Source organism: Prorops nasuta, unplaced genomic scaffold, assembly GCF_024137725.1.
Source record: "Prorops nasuta isolate Cenicafe-Biocafe unplaced genomic scaffold, Cenicafe_Pnas_1.2 PNAS00001, whole genome shotgun sequence".
Taxonomy (NCBI): domain Eukaryota; kingdom Metazoa; phylum Arthropoda; class Insecta; order Hymenoptera; family Bethylidae; genus Prorops; species Prorops nasuta.
The window spans coordinates 6,209,071-6,234,792 of NW_027116798.1; the positions used below are offsets into that span (position 1 = coordinate 6,209,071).

The window sequence follows — 25,722 nt, forward strand, 5'->3', positions numbered from 1 at the left end:
GCTACGTATAGTTACGTCAAACAAATTGTATAATAATTTTTATCGAAATAGTTTTGTTGCAGTAACAATATAATATTTTTACATTTTGTACCTATTACAAAATTTGTGTTGTCTTAACAAAACTATTTTTAGCAAAACCTTTTGGTAATCACAACTATCTTATTTTTCTCAGTGCAGTAAGCACTTAAGTTTTATAATAAATGTGACATAAATTGTATATTCTATGCGCTTCATGCGTAATTTGGATTGCACCCATAAATTGTAGAATTACTACAAACATTTTGAACTATATTTAATTTTTTATAAAAAATTACAGGGGTTAACTTAAAGTAAATTCACAACCATTTTTGTTTCATGTGTCAATTATGAGATCTATTAATTTTACATCTATTGATAGTATTGACACATCAAATATTTTTTTAAAATAAGACAACTTTTATAACGATTATTACTATTTAGGAATATTTCAACACACGTAAAATCAGTCTTTTGGTATATCACATTATGTAAAAGTGAAAACTTAATATAAAAAGCACCAATTCTTATGTATTAGCTTCTTCATTTTGTTTACGTAGCTGATCCTCCTCCTTTAATAACTTTAAAATTAAAAGCTGACTCTCGGTTTTTGCCGATTCCAGCTTAATTTTATGCATTTCTCTCTGTTGCACGATTTACTCTGCAATTATTATTGCTTTTAGAGTTGATTCGTAATTTTGTACTTTTGACTTAGCTGTAAGAGCTGGACAATATGTTTTCAATAACTGATTTGTTTCTTTTTCAAAATTATTATTTTCATCAGCATTGCAAGGAAGTAAAACATGATTAGAAGCTGTACTCGCCTCCATTATATTATCTTTAAGTTTCTGTTCTGAAACATTTTTGTCAATATTAAAATTTTCTTCATTTTCTTCTAACTGTCATAATCTGAGATATAATTTCTTTTAAATTTTTTAAAATTATTTTGGGAATTATCATCATTACTATCTCTTATATAATAAACTCCATTGGTTTCTTTTACTGATGGAATATTACCTAAAACAGTATATATCAGATAAGAACTGGTAAAACCTTAACCATCAATTTACATATTAATTAATATAATTAGAATGAATCAACTCACTATTTTTTTCATAGGCTGATACACTATCAAAACTATGAGAGATCTCAACATCATTATACGCAAAGATGGAATCTACCTTATCCAAAATATCACTTTTTGTTTTTTGTAAGGGTGGGCCACCGCCAGTAATTAATCTGTGTGCTTTGTTTTCTGTATGCCGCTTTCTTCTTCTGTTTAATATATATACTATATATTGTGCTTTAATTATTAAAACATACATTAAAATATAATAAATCTATACCTTTGAACTAGATTCTCCCAATACTTTTTTAGTTGTGCTGGCGTTCTTTGTGTTAAGGCATGAGCATTGAAAATCTTACTAATTTTTATCCAAATTGCTTCTTTTTCCCTAATGCTTGTTCCATCAGTTGCTTTATTTACCAATATATGCTTATACTGTTACACCAAATCCAATAACACTTCTTTCTCTTTATTATTGTATATATTTCTCTTCATTTTTGTCCCTACCATGTTGGATTTGGTATTTTCCATGTGGGGTACTGAAATTTAAAAAAATTTATTATAATTAACATAAAGAAGATACTTATAATTATTTTATTGTATATGTACATTAGACTAGAAATTTGGATAACTTTGGTAAAAGAATAAATATCATGAATATAAATTATAATGCATAAGTATACATTACTTATTATTCTCTACTGTGTTGTGTTCAAACTTCTGACAGAATCTAGGGGCATCGCCTGCCTGTTAAATTTCAAGTAAGGCTCGAGTAAAGTTGAGTACAGCTGAAATGGCTCGAGTGGAGCTGGATTAACAAATACTTGAGTGGAGCTCGAGTGACGTCTATGAATACGGCCCTTAGAGATAAATATGCTATATTTGAATATGCATTTAATGACATAAGTAGCGATGATACAGACGAAGATGATGATTTTGATTTGAAATTATTATTAAAATTACGTTCTAACCAAAATAAAATATTAAATAATCATTACATCGAAATCGTAGCTGAGTATTCAAATGAAAAGGTAAAAAAGTATTTAAAAAGTCGAGTTCCATTAGAAATATTTTGTTCAAATAATTTTAAGTTAAAATATAATAAAATAAAACAGATATTTTTTGAAATACTATTGATTTTGACCTTAAGTGATTAATTCAAATCTTAATTTATACGCGAACACTACAATATTTTTAATATAATAATAATCATTTCATTCAATCGTAGTCAAAACCACAGCCTTTAGAAACTTATTTATACTATATATATATATATATATACATATATATACATACATATACTTATGGGGGTAAAACGACGTAAAAAAATTGAATTATTAAAGCTAGGCCAAATCAATAGTATTATTTTTTTCCTTATATCAAAACCATAATTTATTTATTTGAAATATTTTATACCTAGGCGACTGAGTTAAAAACTTATATTAATTAATTAGTTTTTTAAATCTAAACAGCCTTTATCAATATTCCTGGAACGTATCAGGAATTAATATACGCTTGGACATTTGAGAAAAGTTTTCTTCTGGACTTTGTTATATATAGTATATATATTTTTTTTGTTATTTTTTACCTTTGTATATTTTTTATATTATAGTTCCAAAGTCATTTTCGTATGAATAAAGATACAGCGAATATATTAATAAATATATATGAAAATTCGGAGTACTGCAGTAAACGTAAAACAGCAAAAACAGCTACAGAAGATATATTAACGTTTTTATGGTAAAGAAAAGTTATTATTAAAAGTATGCAGTATAGGTAGATATTTAAATAAATAACAATTATTATAATTAATAATATATATTTTTGTTTTGGTCAAAAGGTTTGCGGGTAATAAAGATAGTATGAGAGGCGTTGTAGAGCTATTTGGCTGTTCTATAAAGACAGTTTTTCAAAGAAATTTAAGAGTTATGAATTATTTAGTTAGTAGAGCTAAACATATCATTAAATTTCTACGTAATTTACAGGAAAGGAGTGAAAGGTTTAAAGAAGTAAGTTGAATTTATAAGCATCTGCAAACAGCAGATTTATATGTTATTATTTATATTATTTTCATAGTTATTGAAAACGTTATGAAGAAATGAATCGTAAATGTGTGATTCTGTGGTATTACAAAGAAATAACATCCATAATAATACTATTAATATCTAAAAGTTTTCTGACTAAAACTTAATTGTTACATTGAAAGCGAGGTATAAGATGGTATATATATATATATATATATATGTTAATTAGTTTATTAGCTTCGAAGCTTCAGCTCTTAATCACATGAAGTTCACTATTTGAGTTTTTGAATGAAACCATCTATATTTTTGTGGCATCTTCTGCAAAATATTTCAAACTGACCTTTCCAGAAACACTATATTAATTTTTCAATTTTATTTGTTTGATGAGTATAATTCTATTAAACATTGCATATATAAGTTTTATTGATTTGATTGAAGTATTTATGCAAACCTTACGCTTCAAATAAAAATATGTAGTGAACAATTAGATTAAAGGATTAATGAAATATTATAGTATTCAAAGCATTCAAGGTATAAGCGATAAACAAGATTATGTATATATATCATGTAAAACAAAATAAATAATCATCAAATGACTTTCCAAAATTAAGTCAGTGATACCATATACATTTTATATCCCTACTGGAAATGAGACAAATTTTATTTGTGACACTTTTTGAATACTAATCGTAGTTTGTTTTTGTTTTTTTTGTAAAATGACACACCTTTATAAAATAATTTTTACATATATTATAACATAATTATATGTATTTCGAATCAGAAGATAAGCAGAATTTCCTGGTGTAATTGACTGCGTAGATGGAACTTACATCAATATGAGAAATCCCGCGCACAAAAACAGATCTACATATGTTAATAGACACGACCTAGTTTCAATGTTGCTACAGGCAATTTGCGATGAAAATAAAAAATTTTTAGATGTCTTTACGGGAGTTTCTAGTAAAATTCACGATGCTAGAGCATTTAAATTGTCAAACATTTCAGATACATTCTCCAGAATTTGTAGCAATGAGTATCACATCTTAGGGGATAGCGCATATCCGCTAAGAAGTTACTTACTGGTGCCATTTAAAGACTATGGTAATCTTACGCAAAATCAACGTAAATATAATAAAAAGCATTCTCAAACGCGAATAAAAATTGAAAACGCGTTTGGCCCTTTAAAAGGCCGATTTCGGCAATTAACTCAGTTGGATATGCACAAAATTATAAAACTTTCAGATTTTGTTATATCTTTCCGCGTAAAAAAAATCGATCTCAGAAAGATCTTAATTTTGACTTGAAATATAATCGTAAGATCTTACATTCGTCTTTCAGGCAGTCTTGCTTTGGGTCACGAACAAGACGAATATGTAAGATATTTCTATGATCATTCTAATACTTGAAAATGGTATTTTTGATTTGCAAATATAGGACAGCCCGCGTAAAAAAATTTGGACTTATAAAGCGCTTGGATTCGGCTGGAAAGATCCTCGAAAGATCTTGGAAAGGTCTTTCCAGTGTATTGGAAAGTAGCTTGCTCTGTCCCGCCAGCAAGACAAGTTCCGAGCTCTTGGCAAGCGCTTTCCAAGACGATTCGAAATTTGAGAAAGTAAATAGAATAGGTTATAATTAATTTGTTTATTTATTTATTTTCATATTTTTGTTATTATGATTATCGATTAATACAGATATTAATTAATTTTACTGCATGAAATTTTTTTTCCGCGGTGGGACTCGAACCTGGAACCGATGCCAATCTCACGTAAAGCTGTCCGACGTTTGCACCATTCAGCTAAACTTGGATTTCTATATCGATTGCTATTTTAGCGTATATAGAAACAATAGACAAATATGTCGTATTCTGATATCAGCGACAAGATTACTTGTAGACGACTTTTAAGGCCTAATTGTCTGAAATTAGTAACAAGACATTATGTGGACGTCTTTAGGATCTGAATGCTGTGCGGGATATTTTACGAAACTAAAGCTAGCGTTCGATGCGAGCAATTCGATAAAGCTCAACATAGCCTGAAGTAAGCAAGCAATGAAAATAAAAAAATATGCATCTTCTTCCTTATTTCACAAGGAACAGATCCATATAGGTTAAAAAGTGGACTCGGCAAGGGAAACAGCTGAGAAAAAAATTGTAGATGCTTAGAATGCGCGACCTTTTTGCAGATTTCTCTATGTTTTAGCTAAGTTTAACCCCGCTGCTACCCACAGAAAATTCGTCAGTTAATTAAACAAGTATGCATCTTCTTTCCTATTTCATAAGAAAGATATCCATATAGGTTAAGCAGTGGAGCCGGCAAGGGAAATAGCCGAAGAAAATTAGTGAATCCGGATTATAATAAACGTAAAATATTTGTGGGTACGTCGCTCATTTTTAGATTTTATAATTTTTTCAGCTATTTCCCTCGCCGATTACAACACTTCTGAACCTATATGGATCTCTTCGTTATGAAAAGAGGAAGATGATGCATATTTTTTTAATTGGCTAACAAACTTCCTATTGACAGCAGTGAGATAAAATTTAAGCGAATTATAGAAAACTGTATGAATTAGTCGCACTTTATTACTTTCAATCATTTTTTTCACCTCTTTCCTTTGCTGGCTCCACCGTTTAACCTATATGGATATCTTTCTTATGAAATAAGAAAGAAGATGCATACTTGTTTAATTAACTGACGAATTTTCTGTGGGTAGCAGCGGGGTTAAACTTAGCTAAAACATAAAGAAATCTGCAAAAATGTCGCGCATTCTAAGCAACTACAATTCTTTTTCAGCTGTTTCCCTTGCCGGGTCCACTTATTAACCTATATGGACCTGTTCCTTGTGAAATAAGGAAGAAGATGAATATTTTTTTATTTTCATTGCTTGCTTACTTCAGGCTATGTTGAGCTTTATCGAATTGCTCGCATCGAACGCTAGCTTTAGCTTCGTAAAATATCCCGCACAGCTTCAGATCCTAAAGACGACCCTATAATGTCTTGTTACTAATTTCAGACAATTAGGCCTTAAAAGTCGTCCACAAGCAATCTTGTCGCTGACATCAGAATACGACATATTTGTCTATTCTTTCTATATACGCTAAAATAGCAATCGATATAGAAATCCAAGTTTAGCTGAATGGTGCAAACGTCGGACAGCTGTACGTGAGATTGGCATCGGTTCCAGGTTCGAGTCCCACCGCGGAAAAAAAATTTCATGCTGTAAAATTAATTAATATCTGTATTAATCGATAATCATAATAACAAATACATGAAAATAAATAAATAAACAAATTAATTATAACCTATTCTTTTTACTTTCTCAAATTTCGAATCGTCTTGGAAAGCGCTTGCCAAGAGCTCGGAACTTGTCTTGCTGGCGGGACAGAGCAAGCTACTTTCCAATACACTGGAAAGACCTTTCCAAGATCTTTCGAGGATCTTTCCAGCCGAATCCAAGCGCTTTGCAAATCCACATTTTTTTACGCGGGCTGTCCTATATTTGCAAATCAAAAATACCATTTTCAAGTATTAGAAAGATCATATAAATATCTTACATATTCGTCTTGTTCGTGACCCAAAGCAAGACTGCCTGAAAGACGAATGTAAGATCTTACTAAGATCTTACGATTATATTTCAAGTCAAAATTAAGATCTTTCTAAGATCGATTTTTTTTACGCGGGTTGCTGTGTTTTGCATAATTTATGTATTGATTGTAATGAGTTGTTTGAGAATGAGCATGAATCGACTGAAAATATAGTTAATGAATATGAAACACACGATGAAATAGTATTCGAAAGAGGACGATTGAAGCGAAATTTCATAATGGAGAAATTATGTAGGAACGATTAAATTTTCATCATTATTGAAATAATACTTTATTATATTACTTGTCAAATAATTACATTTGTCATTTAACGAAGATGCAGCTATCACATTTTATAGAGGTATTAACACATTAAAAAAATATTTCAACCACTGCAATATAATTATATCAATAAACATTTGTAATAATAATAATAAAACTTATTTTTGCTTTTACCATATGTGTTTTCTTTTATATGTTTTATAAACTTCAATTTTATTAAAAAAAACTTTTAGACTTGGATCTGAAATAGTTTTTAACCATTTCAATGTTAACATTTTATATGGATTAACGTAAAATAATAGAATATCTTGACAAATATATTAAAATATACTTACAAATTATTTAACAATGTTCATTTTTTTAATAACTTTGTTAATAAATTCATTTTTTCCTTGTGACGTCTTTCTCTATTTTCTTCTCGCTTCTCTTCTATTTCTTTTTTTATTTTATAAAATTTATTCAAAACATCTTCGTTTTTGAACTATGAAAATTTATATTTGTATAAGTAATAAATGAATGATGAAAAATAATTTTGATTGAAATTAGAAGTTTCTAATAAACTTGTTTTTCATACCTTTCCCATTCTTCTTGTAGATGCACTTTCGTTGTACTTTCTATCATTTTCTTTTTCTATTTCATTATTAGATTACTTTAACATTATTCTTTTTCTTGAATTTTGTAATAGTTCTGGTACTATGCTATCGTCTTGAGTTATAATTTTTCGTAATTCCTTTTCAAATGGTACGTTGACTTTGGTCCTCCCTGACTTTATATTGTTATCAATGGCACGTTTCTGTTGACGCAGAACAGTATTATATCTATTTTCAATTTGTAGTGCACTTTTGTTGATATTTAGCTCGTCTCTCATATTTTTGCTAATTTCAAGCCACATTCCTTTTTTAGTTTTAAATAATTTAGTAGGGCCTATTTGGTTTGAAAACTCATAATATTTATCAATAATAAATTTAGTTTCTTCTTCTGAAAGATAAAAAAATTATTTGTAATGAGTGTTAAAATTTATAAGTCTATGATGCACTGAGAGGTTAAATGTTTTTGTAAGCATTAATTACTGTTCGTATACTTTTTAATACAAAATTTAGAGCTACAACACATTTTTTACTACCTTTTTTCATTTTTCATATCTATCAATTTTTAATTATTGAATCTGAATAATATGTCTTTATAGTACTATTTCAAATTTATTACCACTTTAACATGCATTTAAATTTAATTTTTAAGCATTAGTTACTTTAATTAAATATGAAAAGTAAAAAAAGCAATGTTTTTTCTGCATGACTATAATACTAAGTATGCAAAGTTTTTGTATACAATAATATTAACTGTCGAAATACCTGCAAAATCTGCTTTTTCTTTTTCAAGTCTGCAGGGTGGGTCATCAACATCTTCATCTCTGCAGGATGGATCATCGATATCTTCATCTCTGTAGGGTGGGTTATCAACACCTTCATCCATAGAGTATTGTACATTCTCTTCATGGATATAATTAGTTTCTGTAGGGTTATCATTATAACTTTCAGTATCATCTTGAGAGCATTCAATATTTTGAATATCATATATTAGCGTCATATTTCTAAAACAAATAGTTATTATTTTACCTAAATATAAATATGTGTAAATAGAAAAATATCTTTCTGCGTACACTCACTCTAAATTCTTATCTAGACATCTATAAATTCTTTCTATTTTTCCCTCCGGTACCTGTATTATATTCTTTTTAACAAGCTTATGCAAATGTTTTACAACATAGTTATCACATTCTGCAATTAAAAACAATATTTATTGTTCTTTTAATTTTAAATATATATTTTAAACCTTCAAAACTAACCTGATAGTCTTTTATAGCCTTTGTCGTCTTGGGCGACTAACAATACAAAATTGCTATTTATTTTAAAATATACTTCCATTATTCTGATAATTGAACTATGTCGAGGGGTCAAAGGCCAAACGTTTCAAAACACATTTAATCTGGAATTTATTTAATTAATGTTATATCTTTCAGAAATACATAAAATATGCTCTTATCATATCATTAATTTCCACTTTTTGGATTATTATGATGAATTTTAGTACTTACATTTTCATTTTTCAAATTTCAGGGCATCCCAACTATGAACCAATCCCAACATTAGCAACCATGCATGTGCTATGACAATGGCATGACCACTACCACCGCTTCCGTAGCGGCGCTACGGTATCCGAAATTCACTAGACTAGTAAAGTAACTAGTACACAATAAGGTTAGGCTAGGTTTACACTCGGTGTAGATAGTGTATGATCGGAAAAACGCTATTAAAGCAAAATGGCTCAATCTTGGCATCACTCGTTCATGATACCAAAGTTTACTAGGTTCCCAGTTTTGTACTTATACAGACAAAAAGCAATCAGAATCTCAAGTATATATAAATATATGTATGTGTTATGAGATTGTGTTTTAAATGTAACCTTTAAAAACTGGTTAAAGCTAATATAACTCAGTGATATATCTTACGCAAAAAATAAAGCATGTACGCTTTAGTGCAATTTTTAGAAGGAAAAGAGGTAGCAATTGTGAGAAAAGCTTTTATTATAGGAAAACAGATTGAAAATAATAAAATCGTATCCATAAAATATGGAAACGAAATTTATAAGGCAAATATCATAAAAATAAATGGTAACTATATTATTTACTAAACATATTTCTTTCCTTTTCCTTAACTTATTAATTAATTTAGAAATTATTTTTCATTTAGGCAACAAACAATACTTAAATAAAATTCAAGTTTCAATAGATGGAAAAATAATGAAATATAAAAATAAAAAATTGACAAATATAGCTCCAACCATTAATTTGAAAAAAAAAGAAGTTTACAAAATACAGAGGGTTCAATGGATCCAATGCGGTTAGATCCTATATTTAATGAAGAAGGTACAACGATTTTGTGAAATGTTAACTAAGCATTTATATTAAATTAACAGATTCTTTTAGTAAGTCACGCAGTACAATTAGGAGCAATAATCTTGCGTAAGAAGAGGGGAAAGGGGTTAGAGAGTTGTGTAAAGTTATCTGGGGAGTTACTGTTTTTGCTATGAAATTCTAGTATTAATGCTAGCGTTATGATAAAATGGTAATTTCCTAAAAAAATTCTCGCTTCTCTAACTCCCCCCCCCCTTCCCTGGCTGACGCAAGATTATTGCTTTCAACTGTATGACGATTATATATATTTAACTGAATAGTTAGTTTTGGCCTGTAGTACTGTCACCGAAATTGCCATGTGAATTTCTAGTGGTTAATAGCATGCTAACTTGGAAATTAATTACTTATTGTATTTACAGATGATACAGAAAATAATTTAAATGTTGCGCAAGACGTCGTCAAAAATATGCAAATGGATGACTTTTCAAATGAAAATGTATTTCATGAACAATCAAACGATGATACATCGGCTGATGAAATGTTAAATGACAAATATGACGTTGAAGAAATTTGTAATAATATTGCTGGCATAAATCCTGGTATTAATACGCAAGTTCCTGAATCATTAAAGGGTACCGTTTATAATATATTTACACATATACAGGGTGGAACGTTAACGCCGCACTTCCTTTAAACGGGTGATTCCTGAGACTTTTCTAAGGAGAACGCCGTTAGCCGTTTTAAAATCTAGCCACTGGTTAAGGAGATATTAAAGATTAAATTTTGTATGCAATTATTGATTTTACATATGATTGCAGTAGTATTGGTATGTACGTGTGGCAAGTGCAAGTATAAGAGAGAAGTTGCTGCTATGACGTTTCACTCTCCCCTTTTATTGATTTTTTCGGATTCGTTGAGAAGTTGCTGCCGGTTAGCTCTTTTGCTTTTTTATTGATTAGCTGGAATTTTTGAGATTTAATTCGCGTTCTTGCGCAGAAACTAACGCGTACGCGCAAATTACATACGGAGAATCTTGGGTAACTGTTATTGTGTGCGTCCCCATACCATTTAATTTCCGATGCCAAATAATTAATGGGCAAATCGAGATAATGTAAATTAAATTCTATGAGGATTGAACACTTTAAACCAAGACTATGCTCCAGTCAATGAGCGCTCAGCTGTGCATATCTGTCGATCATTGACTGTAAGCGAGAAAAAGAAGCTATAGCCGAATAGTCGCGTCGTTGACGATTAGCCTATTTAATGAAAATATTGCGTAATCAAATGTTTATTTACCTGATTTTATGGAGCAACTTCAAGGATGGGCAGCATTGTAAATGTGCTCCATATGGCCACCTTCAGCATCGATGCACGCCCTTGCTCGTCGGAGAAGATTTGCTTGGACAGTGGCTACCATCTCAGGTGTGATCTCCGTGATAGCCACATCCAATCGCGCTGCTAGTTCTTCCTGATCCCGCATTAGATGTCTTCCCGTGTAGACCTTTTCTTTCAAGGCCCCCCAAAAGAAGAAATCTAATGGATTCAGATCAGGAGATCTAGCAGGCCAAGGGATGGGACCACCACGGCCGATCCATTTGCCGGGAAACTTGCGGTGCAGCACGCCTTTCGCAGTGGCCGCATTATGCGGAGCTGCTCCGTCGTGCTGGAACCACATTTTCTGCCGAATTTCTAGAGGAACATCTTCCAGAAGGTCTGGAAGCTGATTCTCTAGAAATTCGGCATAAATGTCTCCCGTCAATCGAGATGGTAGGATGCACGGTTCAATCCGTAAACAATTCACAACGAACTTCAGTTGCAAGCATTATTAGCATTTAAGAAACGTGAATAAGTGTTAGAAACTTACCAAATATTTCCCGACGATGCCTGCCCAGAGATTTACCGACCATTTGTATTGAGATTTCTGTTCTTTTATTACATGTGGGTTACTCTCAGCCCAATGATGGCCGTTTCGCATGTTTATAACACCATTTTTGTCAAACATGCTTTCGTCAGAGAATAAGATACATTTTATGAAATCGTTATCCTCTCCACGTTTTGCGAGAAGCCAGCGGCAAAACTGCAAGCGGTTCCCATAATCTCTGGGCAATAATTCCTGTACACTTGTGTACTTATAGGGGTGCATCGATTCGCCATGGAGCACTCGCAGCACCGTAGTGTGATTGCTGCCTAAATCTCTGGCTACGGCTCGTGTGCTGGTCCTCGGCCTCTCCCGGAACTCGCGCAGCACCCTCTCCTCAAAGGCAGGAACGCGTGATGTTCTCTGCTTGCCGTTTTCACTATAATTTGGTGCCAAACTGCCCGAGTCCCTCAAGCGCTGCACAACCGTCTTGATAATATTTTTATCCGGGTGTCGCCGATTGGGGAACTTTTCCGCGTACACCCTCGCGGCCACGGTAGCCGAAGAATTGTTCTGCCAGTATACCTGGAGCATTTCACAATATTCAGTGTTGCTGTAACTCATTTTTCACTAAGTTTACGGTTGAAAAACGAAGAAAACGATGCACACACTTATGTCGACAAACTGGTAATAGTTTTTTCAGTTGCTAATAACAACCACCCCCTTTTTTTATAGCAAGGGCTACTTTCGCACCGCTAGGGTTGTTATTAGCAACTGAAAAAACTATTACCAGTTTGTCGACATAAGTGTGTGCATCGTTTTCTTCGTTTTTCAACCGTAAACTTAGTGAAAAATGAGTTACAGCAACACTGAATATTGTGATATGCTCCAGGTATACTGGCAGAACAATGCTTCGACTACCGTGACCGCGAGGGTGTACGCGGAAAAGTTCCCCAATCGGCGACACCCGCATAAAAATGTTATCAAGACGGTTGTGCAGCGCTTGAGGGACACGGGCAGTTTGGCGCCAAATTATAGTGAAAACGGCAAGCAGAGAACATCACGCGTTCCTGCCTTTGAGCAGAGGGTGCTGCGCGAGTTCCGGGAGAGGCCGAGGACCAGCACACGAGCCGTAGCCAGAGATTTAGGCAGCAATCACACCACGGTGCTGCGAGTGCTCCATGGCGAATCGATGCACCCCTATAAGTACACAAGTGTACAGGAATTATTGCCCAGAGATTATGGGAACCGCTTGCAGTTTTGCCGCTGGCTTCTCGCAAAACGTGGAGAGGATAACGATTTCATAAAATGTATCTTATTCTCTGACGAAAGCATGTTTGACAAAAATGGTGTTATAAACATGCGAAACGACCATCATTGGGCTGAGAGTAACCCACATGTAATAAAAGAACAGAAATCTCAATCCAAATGGTCGGTAAATCTCTGGGCAGGCATCGTCGGGAAATATTTGGTAAGTTTCTAACACTTATTCACGTTTCTTAAATGCTAATAATGCTTGCAACTGAAGTTCGTTGTGAATTGTTTACAGATTGAACCGTGCATCCTACCATCTCGATTGACGGGAGACATTTATGCCGAATTTCTAGAGAATCAGCTTCCAGACCTTCTGGAAGATGTTCCTCTAGAAATTCGGCAGAAAATGTGGATCCAGCACGACGGAGCAGCTCCGCATAATGCGGCCACTGCGAAAGGCGTGCTGCACCGCAAGTTTCCCGGCAAATGGATCGGCCGTGGTGGTCCCATCCCTTGGCCTGCTAGATCTCCTGATCTGAATCCATTAGATTTCTTCTTTTGGGGGGCCTTGAAAGAAAAGGTCTACACGGGAAGACATCTAATGCGGGATCAGGAAGAACTAGCAGCGCGATTGGATGTGGCTATCACGGAGATCACTCCTGAGATGGTAGCCACTGTCCAAGCAAATCTTCTCCGACGAGCAAGGGCGTGCATCGATGCTGAAGGTGGCCATATGGAGCACATTTACAATGCTGCCCATCCTTGAAGTTGCTCCATAAAATCAGGTAAATAAACATTTGATTACGCAATATTTTCATTAAATAGGCTAATCGTCAACGACGCGACTATTCGGCTATAGCTTCTTTTTCTCGCTTACAGTCAATGATCGACAGATATGCACAGCTGAGCGCTCATTGACTGGAGCATAGTCTTGGTTTAAAGTGTTCAATCCTCATAGAATTTAATTTACATTATCTCGATTTGCCCATTAATTATTTGGCATCGGAAATTAAATGGTATGGGGACGCACACAATAACAGTTACCCAAGATTCTCCGTATGTAATTTGCGCGTACGCGTTAGTTTCTGCGCAAGAACGCGAATTAAATCTCAAAAATTCCAGCTAATCAATAAAAAAGCAAAAGAGCTAACCGGCAGCAACTTCTCAACGAATCCGAAAAAATCAATAAAAGGGGAGAGTGAAACGTCATAGCAGCAACTTCTCTCTTATACTTGCACTTGCCACACGTACATACCAATACTACTGCAATCATATGTAAAATCAATAATTGCATACAAAATTTAATCTTTAATATCTCCTTAACCAGTGGCTAGATTTTAAAACGGCTAACGGCGTTCTCCTTAGAAAAGTCTCAGGAATCACCCATTTAAAGGAAGTGCGGCGTTAACGTTCCACCCTGTATAAATACGGAATATAGCATTTAAAACGCCTCAGAGCATAGATATAAAAAGCGTATTTCTCGTTAATTATAAGAAGTATTCCATTATTACATATTATCTTTTTGGATTCAAATAACAACAGGTTTTAAAAAGGTGCTATATACAACTTGAATATCTCTTATATTTAAACAGATACAGTTTTTTTAATCTATGCTCTGATGGGACGTTTATGTATGTTTTTCAAATTTTTATACAAAGTCAAATTACAGTTATGAAAAATTTGTGCAATTTAAACTAGTCTTTGTTCAAGAACTCTGGAAATGAAACAATTTGAATAATAAAAGTATACTTATATTTCATTATAATAATCCAGTTTTATTTTATTTATAGAAATGACTGAGTTAATACATTCAAAATTGAAGGAATATTTTAAATTTATAAACTTGGAAATGCCAGAAAGGGACACAAAAATATAAAACGTAAGATTCTAGAAAAGAGTATATGTACCAAAAACAAATTACTATATTTTGTAATTTTCTACCGTAGATAGAGGATGAGAATAATTTTTTAATTGAACAAAGAGCTGAAATATTAAATATTCCTTACGATAAGGTATACAATATAAATTTGTTCATAAATGTTTTTCAATTATATTTTATTATTGTACACCGAAAGAAATTTGGAAGTCTGAGACTACCATTTTTTTAGATTCTGAGATCGCTCGTGTTGGTGAGCTGTTATTCCTCCAAAATTGATTTCTTGAAGTACCTAATTGGTAGTATGACACCTCAACGAATCTCAGACGATTATGATTACCGAACTGGAAGCGTGGGACCTCAATAAATTTTTGGTCGAATACGACTGTTTAGCTGGGAGTCTCACACTACCAAAGTTTAAAGCGTGACGTGACCGAGCACGCCAAGAGCATTACACTACTGACAAGATTAAAATGGCAGGACAACCATTGGTTTATTTAATTTTCATAAGTAACACATGCGCCAATTGTTTATTAGTTTTTATAGTTTAAGGGAAATGAAGTTTTAAATAAAATTATCAACGATTACATTTATCATAAAAAGTGACTTAATTTTTTTAACAAATTTAAATATCATATGGAGTAGCAACATACTATTCTGACTCTATTGTAGTCAAAATACAGGGTGCTATTTTTGGTAATTCCTTAATATTAAGTAGAGTATTTACAGTTGTTTGTACAATCACTTTATAAGCATGATATTTTGATTTAAAGTACAACACATCAACAGGACTGGAAAGAAAATAAAGTTCACCGACTATCTTATAGATTTTTATAATTTTTTGAAATTTTGGCCCATCGTCATCGACTTTTGATATAAAAATTGTACCAGACGAGTATTTTCTTCCAATAATCTCAATGTGTTTGTATGATGTAGCGCTTTTTATGTTACAATTAAAAGAACTTATATATGTATCATTTATACTTTCTACGTGTCCTAATACAATATCACTATTAACCACGTAACCAGTTTCTATAGTATAACATTGCTGCAGTTGTATTCTTATAGCTATTGATAGCGGAACATTTTTATGTGAATTGTTATTAGCTGCAATATCTTTTAAAGCTTTGTTTTTTCGTTCAAATATCATTGATCAAAAATGGATAAGCGGTCCATTATCTAGCATTATCTGAGGCATGTGAGTCATAAAATGCATTTTAGGCTTCAAGGAGCCAAAATATTCCACATAAAAATAATTATGCATTTTTATAAGATGACGCAGATGCGATATGTCAGCATATACAAATCTTGAAGCAATTGTGATTTCAAGAATTTGTCGAAGAATTAAATATAGATTCCAAAACTTATTGCCATCTGGTATTAGATTTCCTACTATCAAATTGAAGTATCGCATTGAACAGAGCATTTCTGCTGATGATTGTTTTAATTTAATTTTGTTTATCATTTTTTCGTCGCCACTTACTGGAGAAGTTGCTTTAAGTACTGGACACGGTTTGTTCGCTAAATCTCCATCACTATAATTAAAGTCTCTTATTCGATTCTTTAATGTTTGTAATGAAAATATATTGTCGTCTATTAAGCATGTTATTATTCTTGACAACGTATAATTTCCAACTCCTTCAAATAAATCGTGCATCAAATCAATCGGTTTATTTTCAACGATGTGGATATCAAGAAAGGAATTAAATATACATTCTTCTTTAACACCTGATATATTTGAATCCTGTAAAATGTCAGCTTTATAGTTCTCGCGGTTCCGTAACAAGGTCGAATCTTCTTCAGATAAATGACGACATTGAATAAATGTTGCTCTACATATTCGATAGTAGCGTCCCGCAGAAAAACTCTTAATGAATCCGCACATCTCATTTACAGCTGCGTTATCTCCAACGAATAATGCGCAACAAAAATATACAGTTATTGAAGAGCCATCTATATTTAAATCTTATCCATTGCCTAAGTCATTAATATCGTCTATAATTGGCCCACATAAGTCCTTATTACTAAACGTTTTACGATAATTTGTATAAAAAATAGCAACTGTAAGTATATTATTTATCTTTGCGACTAAATGTGGAGGAAGAAATGGCAAAGAAATATACATTCTTCCAAGTTGCAATATTCCTCCATGACTTCCTAAAGTATTACCGGTATCAAAATCATCATAATACAAAAAAATAGGTAAAATAATGCGATTGTTTGAATCACAATACTTCATTTTCCATAGTCTACCTTGCATAAAATTGGAGATAATATTACTTTCTGTTTTTAAAAACTGAATATAATGTATAATTTGATTAAACAGACCTGGCATTTGCAGGATTTTTTTAAGTGTGTGTTTTATAGGTATTTTTACCCCGTAAACTGTTAATTTTTTTAGTTTTACTTCAATTTCAGATATGCTCTCTTAAACTATCACCTTATCCTCTATTTTGTATAGTTCTGGATAGACAAAACCACTATATTGTTTATACATTGTGAAACGCAATTGTTCGCTTGAAAAATCTTTTAATGGGTTGCGATTTTTTCTTAAAACATGATATATCTTATCTAAACTGTTACCATCAATGTCACTTCCAAATTCTTGCAAAACATTTTGTTGTAAATGTGGTATGTATGCATTAGCGAAAAATTGCCTAGCTGTTCAACCATATCTTGTACAGCATTTCCAGGTATATGTGGATTGTTATACCAAGACAATTTAATTTTATAAATTCCTTTTTTAAATCAAAATTTTCATTCATTATTTCCAAATTAAATAACAAATATATTATTATAACGGAAAAAATTCAATTTATAATTGTAAAAATGTTTTCGATGTTATCTATAACTATTTTTTAAAAAATACCTTTTATCTAATTGATGGCATTATTTTTTGCTGTATTGTGGTTAACGTAGATTATTGTTCTTGGCATAAATTATATTTATCAATTGAATATATTTTGAATGGCTTTAACAATATCTATAACGACTTTATATATGTTCTTCTCGTGTATTTCATATACCAAATATTCTAGGAATTGGCAAATATACCGCGAATTTTTAGGATAATTTTTAAAAAATAGAGTGGAACATTTAAAATACACATCAATTGCTTCAGTAACAGAATGAACTCTGTACTTCAAAGTATTGTGAAGTATAACGTAGATAGATGAAATATTTTTTAAAGGGCCACATATTACGATGCCTATATTTTTCTTTTTCTATCATCAGTTTTAGCAAAGACATCATCTATGATTTTATTAACACTTTGGAATTTGCCTTGTTCTTCTAAATTTTCATAATTCTAGAATTACGTAATAAATTTAAGTTTTACAGTTAAAAATGGCAAGCAATCACTATACTCAGAAAATGTAACCGGTACCTTTTCGTTCAAAATGAAAGCTGTAGCAATGTCTTTATTATCCAATTGCTCCCCTTTTTTAGCGAGAAATTGAGGCTTTACATGAAATAAGTAAGGTAATAATAGAGCCGCAAATAGATCTTCATAAGCTAAAGTGATTATATATATAGAATAATTTTAATAAATTAAAATAATATTAAGAAGCTTAAATCGGTGACAATTTTTTTTTTAACTTACATTTATCTGTGCATTTATCAAACTCTGTCAAAATATCTTTGCAACTTAAATTTTCTGTATTTTCTTTAGCTAGCTGAATGATTGCTTTTGAACACTTCACCCATTTTTCTTCAAATTTATTATTGGGTATATTTTGGTGTAACAGTTCAAAGTCCGCACAAATTTAATGAATTCAAAAAGCATTGTTTAAATATTTATATTATTCAGTTATGATTAACATTTTGTGACATAAATAATAGACTAGATTTAACATATAGTAATGATTTGCTTACTACTTCGTATCCAAAAGGGCTCTTTAACCATGTATATTGTTCAACAAATTCTTCAATTGTGAGCTTTGTAAAATTTTTTTTTCTTGTTTCATACAATTTCTTCCACCATATAAGAACGGTTTCATTTATTGAGTGAATTTCTTCTAATCTTTTTGAAGAAGTTGTATTTTTGTTAGAATCTCTTATTTTTCCTTTAAAAATTCCGAGTTCTATTTCATATCCACGTAATTTTCTGTAAGATAGATATAATTTTCCTCTTGGTCCAACGTCCTTATGATTTGGACTGTACCATTCTACAGGTATCTGTTTTTGAGGGAATCGTTCTATTATTTGATCACGTAATTCGAGGAAACGTTCGCTACTTATACTGTAATATATAATTTAACATTGATTAATTGTAATATAAATAAGAATTTAAATATTACATATAAGAATACGTCAGACTTTCCAAAACTTACTCTGAATTACCATTAAAATATTCGTTTTCAATAATAAGATCGCATAATTTGTACGACCATTCTTCTAATTTTTTAGAATTTTTAATCTTTTGATCGTAGTCGTAAGCTGATACAATTAAATTCCTCGTTCGGACTTGGCGAGCAAATGAGATATTTCATTCGATACACTCGACACTGCTTTTGTACATTCCGTCACCTCCCGTCTTTGAATCGCATCAGACGTTAATGTAACTTCTTTTGATTTTTTCTTTCGAATTGTATCAAACGTATGTGTGGGTTCTTTTGCAATGCCTTTGAAAAAGGAATGACAATGAATATTCCATATTATATTATACATGAGATATTTGTCACTTGGAAAAATGTACATAAGTATATAACATTAAGTGAAGATTTCATTTGATTTTAATTCCTTTAATAATAATCAATATGAAGAAATAAATGTTCTGATACTTAAATATTAAATAACCTGCAGATTCATCGCCTTGGTTTGAAGAACTGGTACATAAAACTTCTTTTGTAATCGTCTGAACATTATTATTGTGGCTTTTAAAGCGCTTTAATGCATCCTCACTTGTTCTTTTACTACATGCATTTTCTTTCTTAAATCTAGATATATTATGAAATGATGGTAAAGAATCGCGACTTGCACCAAGGGAAAAGTGATTTAGAGGTAATTATAATGGTTGAGAATAACAATATTGTTCATATGCAGCAGAATTAGCAATGAAATATGGATGGTAGGGATAAAGATGATTGCTCTGTACATTCTGCGGTGTTAACAAGTTTGAATTATCTATAAATAAATTCAACAATAAACAATATTAGAGGTTCATGATATAGTATTAAGAATTAATAAAATAATTAATTATCAGATATTCATGCTGATTCAATATTTTATCTACAAAAATTTTGACCCATTTTTATTATATCACACTGAAAATTGCATTTAAAATATTTTAATATGATCGACATAAATATACATATTGATTTATATTGAAGTAAATACTTGTCAATTTTCATATTTTTAGATTACAAAAACGACTATAAGATTAATTAGTAATCACCATTATTTTTCAGTTGTTGAGAGTGCTCGGTTATACTTGCAATAGAATCATTTTTATTTACTTCACTACCATCCATGATACTGTCATCTGACGAATACATAATAGCTTCTGTATTGGTATTGTAAAAGTTCAATAGTAAGAATCAAACTTACCTTAAAAAAAATTAGTTGTGTTTAATAATATATACGCATGCATTCAAAATTTATAAATACGGATGAACAAATTCTATTTTACACGAAACCAGTTTTTTTTGTTAGCCTATATGTTTATAAAAAATTACATTTTATAAACCTCGCATTCGCAAATATAAAATAATTTTAGAAGCTGGGTAATATTCAACAAATGAAATTTTATGTACAAATGATGTGCATAAATACAAAACGCGTCAAGTGTACCGCCATACTTTCATGTACCGAAATATAATATATATAACACTATATAGCACACACGATGAACGTAAAATAACGATAATTTATCATTACAGTGTCCATAGAATAACTCATTAATTTATTTATTTATTAATACTTACAGTAATCTCTCTCTCTCTCTCTCTCTCTTTCTCTCTTTCTCTCTTTCTCTCTTCATAAATTTAGCATTCACGATTAACAATGAAGTAATAAAATGATTAATTATGCCAGGGGTGACAATCTTCATTGTGTTTGGATTACCCAGCGTTAGTAGCGCCACCGCTGTAATTCATAATGTTTTTTGGAACTAAACTGTGTACGTGTGCCTTCATATGTATTGCGAAAGTGAAATCGCTTCTCGTGACGTCATTCTCAGATTTTACGCACACACGCTCACACGCACATATTAAGGGCTATATATAGTTCATGTATTATATTCTTAATTTTCTTTATACTAATATATTGATATTAAAATAACTGAAATGCAAATACGATTATAATATTACACAATTTATTACATTTTCAAATAAAATGTATAGAACAAAAAGAGTATATAAATAATATATTCCTCATAATTTCTATAAGATTATGGAATGAATATAATATCATATTATCAAACTAGATATATATAAGGACACAATATCTACTTTATAACAGCATTTTAAGTAATATTGTAGATGATGCATTATAATTAAAAATGATTTTCTTCTTTCTAAGTTGATTTAAAGGCACCACAATTTTCTCCACAAATGAATAGCGTTCAGACGATCCAGATCACATCCAATTTAGAATTGTGTCACCAAAGTATTCTGGCCCCGTATTCTGTAACTTTAACGAAAATTATTGGTGTCGGTACAAATCGAAAATGGTATATAAAGATATACATTTATCATTACATGTACCGATATTTATCGTTAACCTCTGCCTGACGATGTCGACATTTGGCAGAAAGAGTTACAGAATTGTGCTGTGATCCAAATCTGCTGGCAGTGAGAATCAATGATCTAGATGATAATAAAATACAAATTTTGTTAATACTTTGAAATATGTATTAAATGGTAATTTAAAGAAATTGCAAGAAATGCATATTTCCTTATCTTGCTTATGCTTTTAAGTAAATATTTTTCCTACTGCCAAATCCTTTACAGTGCAGTTAGCCTTTGACCCCAATTTTACAGTACAGATAATCAGCTGAAAAACAAATAACAAATTATAAGGATCCATAATCATCTCATTCTCTAATGCCAGTACAATTATACGAAATAGTTATTATTACAAGTAATCCTCTTCCCAACAATTTTCGTGAACTAATGACTGTCCCTTGACAATGATCAAATAGGGGTTGCTGTAGAATACATTGAAATTTACTGTACTTCTTCCACATTTTCAAATAACAGTGTTAAATCCGATGCCAATCTTTTCTCTAAAAGTTGTACCCTCCATCAATTCAACTTTCAGTTGCTGCTATTTCAAGTTTTCAACGATTATCTCTTCAAACATCCAATGAACAGTAGACAAATTTCACCAAGTAGTGGTTCAATCCAAGTTACTACTATCATTATCAGTGGATCAGTATTTATCCTCTTAAAGAAACCTTGACAGACTGCTCCATGTTTCATAACAATCTGACCTGCTGCTGTAACATTTTTAAGTTCGGGTGAATTAGTTATCCTGCATTAAATCAAATTGTACTAAGACATAATACATTGTTTAAACGCACCTCTTTATATCATGTAATAGGCGTGATTTGACTTGCGCAAGATTTTAAAATTTACGTTAAGGACGAGATGTAGAGTTAGTTGTAAGTGAAGAGTCGGAGAGGACATACGTTTGTAATAAAGACTGGTAGTACTGTGGAGAGTTTTCTTTCTTTTTCTTATTTGCGACTCACACAAGAATCGGAATCCTCTACCCAAAGAAAATCATAACAATCAGAAGAATTTTCTCTTCAAGCATCCAATCAACAGTAGACAAATTTCACCAAGTAGTGGTTCAATCCAAACTACTACTGTCATTATAAGTGGATCAGTATTTATCCTCTTGAAGAAACCTTTACAAACTGCTCCATGTTTTAATTGCAGTCAGTCCTGCTGCTGCCACATTTTTAGATAACAATTGATACACCCGATGCCCATCTTTTCTTTAAAAGTTGTACCTGCCATCAATACAACTTTCAGTTGCTGCTATTTCAAGTTTTTAACGATTATCTCTTCAAACATCCAATGAACAGTAGACAAATTTCACCAAGTAGTGGTTCAATCCAAATTACTACTGTCATTATCAGTGGATCAGTATTTATCCTCTTGAAGAAACCTTGACAAACTGCTCCATGTTTCAATTGCAGTCTGTCCTGCTAATGTAACATTTTCAACTTCGGGTGAATCAGTTATCCTTCATCATTTTAAATTCTACCAAGACATAATACAATTTACAAACGCCACTTCTTTATGTTACAAGAATTATCTCTTCAAGCATCCAATGAACAGTAGACAAATTTCATCAAGTAGTGGTTCAATCCAAGTTACTACTGTCATTATCAGTGGACCGATATTTGTCCTCTTAAAGTATAAAGAACGTTGCATCTCTCTCTAGTCTCGCTGTAATTAGTTTTGCTGCAGCTGCAATAATTTGTTTTTGAAGGAAACCAGTGGCTGCCCTTCTTTTAATTTTTGTGTCCAATACACATACAATTCTTGCAGTATTTCGTCATTTTTTATTCCAATATCTGTAAGTAGGATTATATATCAGAATATATTGTGACGCTACTGTCTATCCGTAGGGATAGTATAGAAGGGGAGGGAGGAGTGATCCCTCACCGATCGCGTTCGCGTCCCAATAGGCGACTTCCTACAAGACCCGGGCGCCTTCGATGTACTTTTAATAATACCCGAATATTTATTTATACAGAGGGGGTTCTAACCCTCGTACGCAACTGTCGGGGATGGGGTGCTAATACAATAACTCGCTAATTTTGGTTAAACTCTCTTTATTATAATATCAATGCTCAATACCATATCCGTTTCGCTTTACACGGTATTGGTGAGTTAGGCTAGGTCCTACGGGTGGACGCGGCCTAAGTCGTGCGAACGCGGCTGAAACCCCGATGACGTACTAGCTAACCTCGCGCTCGAGCCACTAGTTGGCGTTCGCGGCGGCCCCACCGAGTCGCGCGGTACTCGCGCGCCACCGGCGGATCCCTATATTAACCACTACGCGACGTTACGCGGCTAAGTCCCTCTTTCCGCGCGTGCGCGTCCCGCGACGTTTATTCGCACTCACTCCGTTCCCGCGTACGTAAACACAACAACGACCCGGAGTGTTTACTTTCGGAAGCCTAAGGTCGCGAGTCCTCACGATAATTATACTAAGTCCGCGGCCTTGAAATGACTGAAGGGAACGTCCCTGTCAACGGTCGAACTCCCAACGATTCAATGTAATCGCGAACACTCAGGCTAATTCGCGCTTCTACACAATATGACATGCGTTACAGGTCCGACGGAATGACCACTCCGCTAAGTTGCCCGCTTACCCTTGACAGGTGAGCCTGGCCAGCGGTTCCCTATAATATCGTTCGGTGCTGCGAGCCCTAAAGCCCTAGCACACCCCGGGACGTCACTGGACTTTACTACAGAACGAATAATCACCCTACTTTCTGCTTACAAATGGGCTGGCTCTCTTCTTTCCCTTTTCTCTCGTCTCTCTGTCTCTCTCTCTCTTTCTCGCCCTTGACTCTGGCCCGAAGGGCTGATAATCTCCGCTGTCCGGTATGGGTTCGCGGCAAGGTGGCAGTCGTTGCACTATCGTATGCACTTGCACTAGGTTCGTTGTGGCGGTTGCTGCCTTGCTGTGACTAGTTCCGGCGGCGGGGTCTCAGATCCAGGCACTATGTGTCCCTTATGACTTCTAAACTACGTGTGTCGGGGCAGTTCGAGGCAGCAGGTAAGGCCCTGCGCCTGTCCCGCCGCTGCCCCGCTACACCCATCGCGCGACACTAGGAAGCCGACAAGTTATCGATCCTAGATCAATACTTATCGGTTGATAACTCCCTAGTTCGCACGCGACCCGCCTATCTAGCGCTTGAGATTAGCAAAGCGCTAGATGGCAGCTATTGTAACGCTGCGGGAACGCAACGTTACAATATTTATGGAGGAATTAAGTGATTAGAGGATATTATTTTATACTTGATACCATGGGCAAGAAATACAGTTAGCATGATTATTGGCGAATAATGCAAGTCGATCCGGGAAAGAAATAGGATATCATAAATCCTTAAGTAAATGTAGTCGGTGAAGTCTTTTTATATAATGTTTGATGTTTCCATCACTAACAGGAAAACCCAATCTAGCCCTGGTTTATTATCATTGCATATAATATCTGTTAAATATAAATAATCTGAAATTGTAGTAAAGCTATTATGCATTTTATGACATGAGAAAGTAAATATGCTGCATTTACACAAATGATCTTACTTCTCCTATCTTCAAGCCAGCTTTTTAATTACATTAGATGGAGTAATGTCTACCTGAGATTGGTGAATGGTCCATTGCTGAATACTGACATTCAGTTCATCAAAATTAAACGCAGAAAACGGTTTCTCAATACATTGAAATTAATCTTGTTAAAATGAAACGTCGAAATATGAAATTCATAAACAATAAATGATATCCTTGTAGTACTCAGCGGTAATTACGTAGATCAAATGAAAATGTAAATTCAATCTCTCTCTCAAACTCTCTTTCAATAGTAATAATGCGAACTATGAAAAATTAAATAATTATTATGCCCACTCTGTATAACAGTCCAACCAAAATCTTACAATCTGTAAATGTAAAATATAATTAATATCTACATTAATCGTTTTTAATTAAACTTTTAAATAAGTTATTTAACTTTATAAATTGTAACTTTATCCTGCAATGCTTGCTTACGTGCAATCTATTTTTTGCAGCAATAAAATTTGTCATGACAATGATTGAAAATTAGTAATTTGCCCTGAGGAGAAACATTAAAACTTACATGAAATCATTTAGAAAATATGAAGAATGTTTTAA

General features: G+C 32.8%; 2 protein-coding genes across 2 annotated transcripts in view; both read left to right on the forward strand.

Annotated features, from left to right (window-relative positions):
- LOC136774330 (diacylglycerol kinase theta) overlaps positions 1-25,722 on the forward strand; it is a 2,104,019-nt gene that overhangs the window by 88,246 nt on the left and 1,990,051 nt on the right. The gene's annotated exons all lie outside the window — the stretch shown is intronic.
- LOC136774429 (putative nuclease HARBI1) lies at positions 1,590-6,951 on the forward strand. Its single transcript, XM_066728733.1, has 9 exons — positions 1,590-1,601; positions 1,870-2,112; positions 2,197-2,230; positions 2,554-2,630; positions 2,694-2,821; positions 2,922-3,090; positions 3,288-3,291; positions 3,898-4,355; positions 6,778-6,951. Exons 1-9 carry the CDS (start codon positions 1,590-1,592, stop codon positions 6,949-6,951), a joined length of 1,299 nt encoding a protein of 432 aa, XP_066584830.1.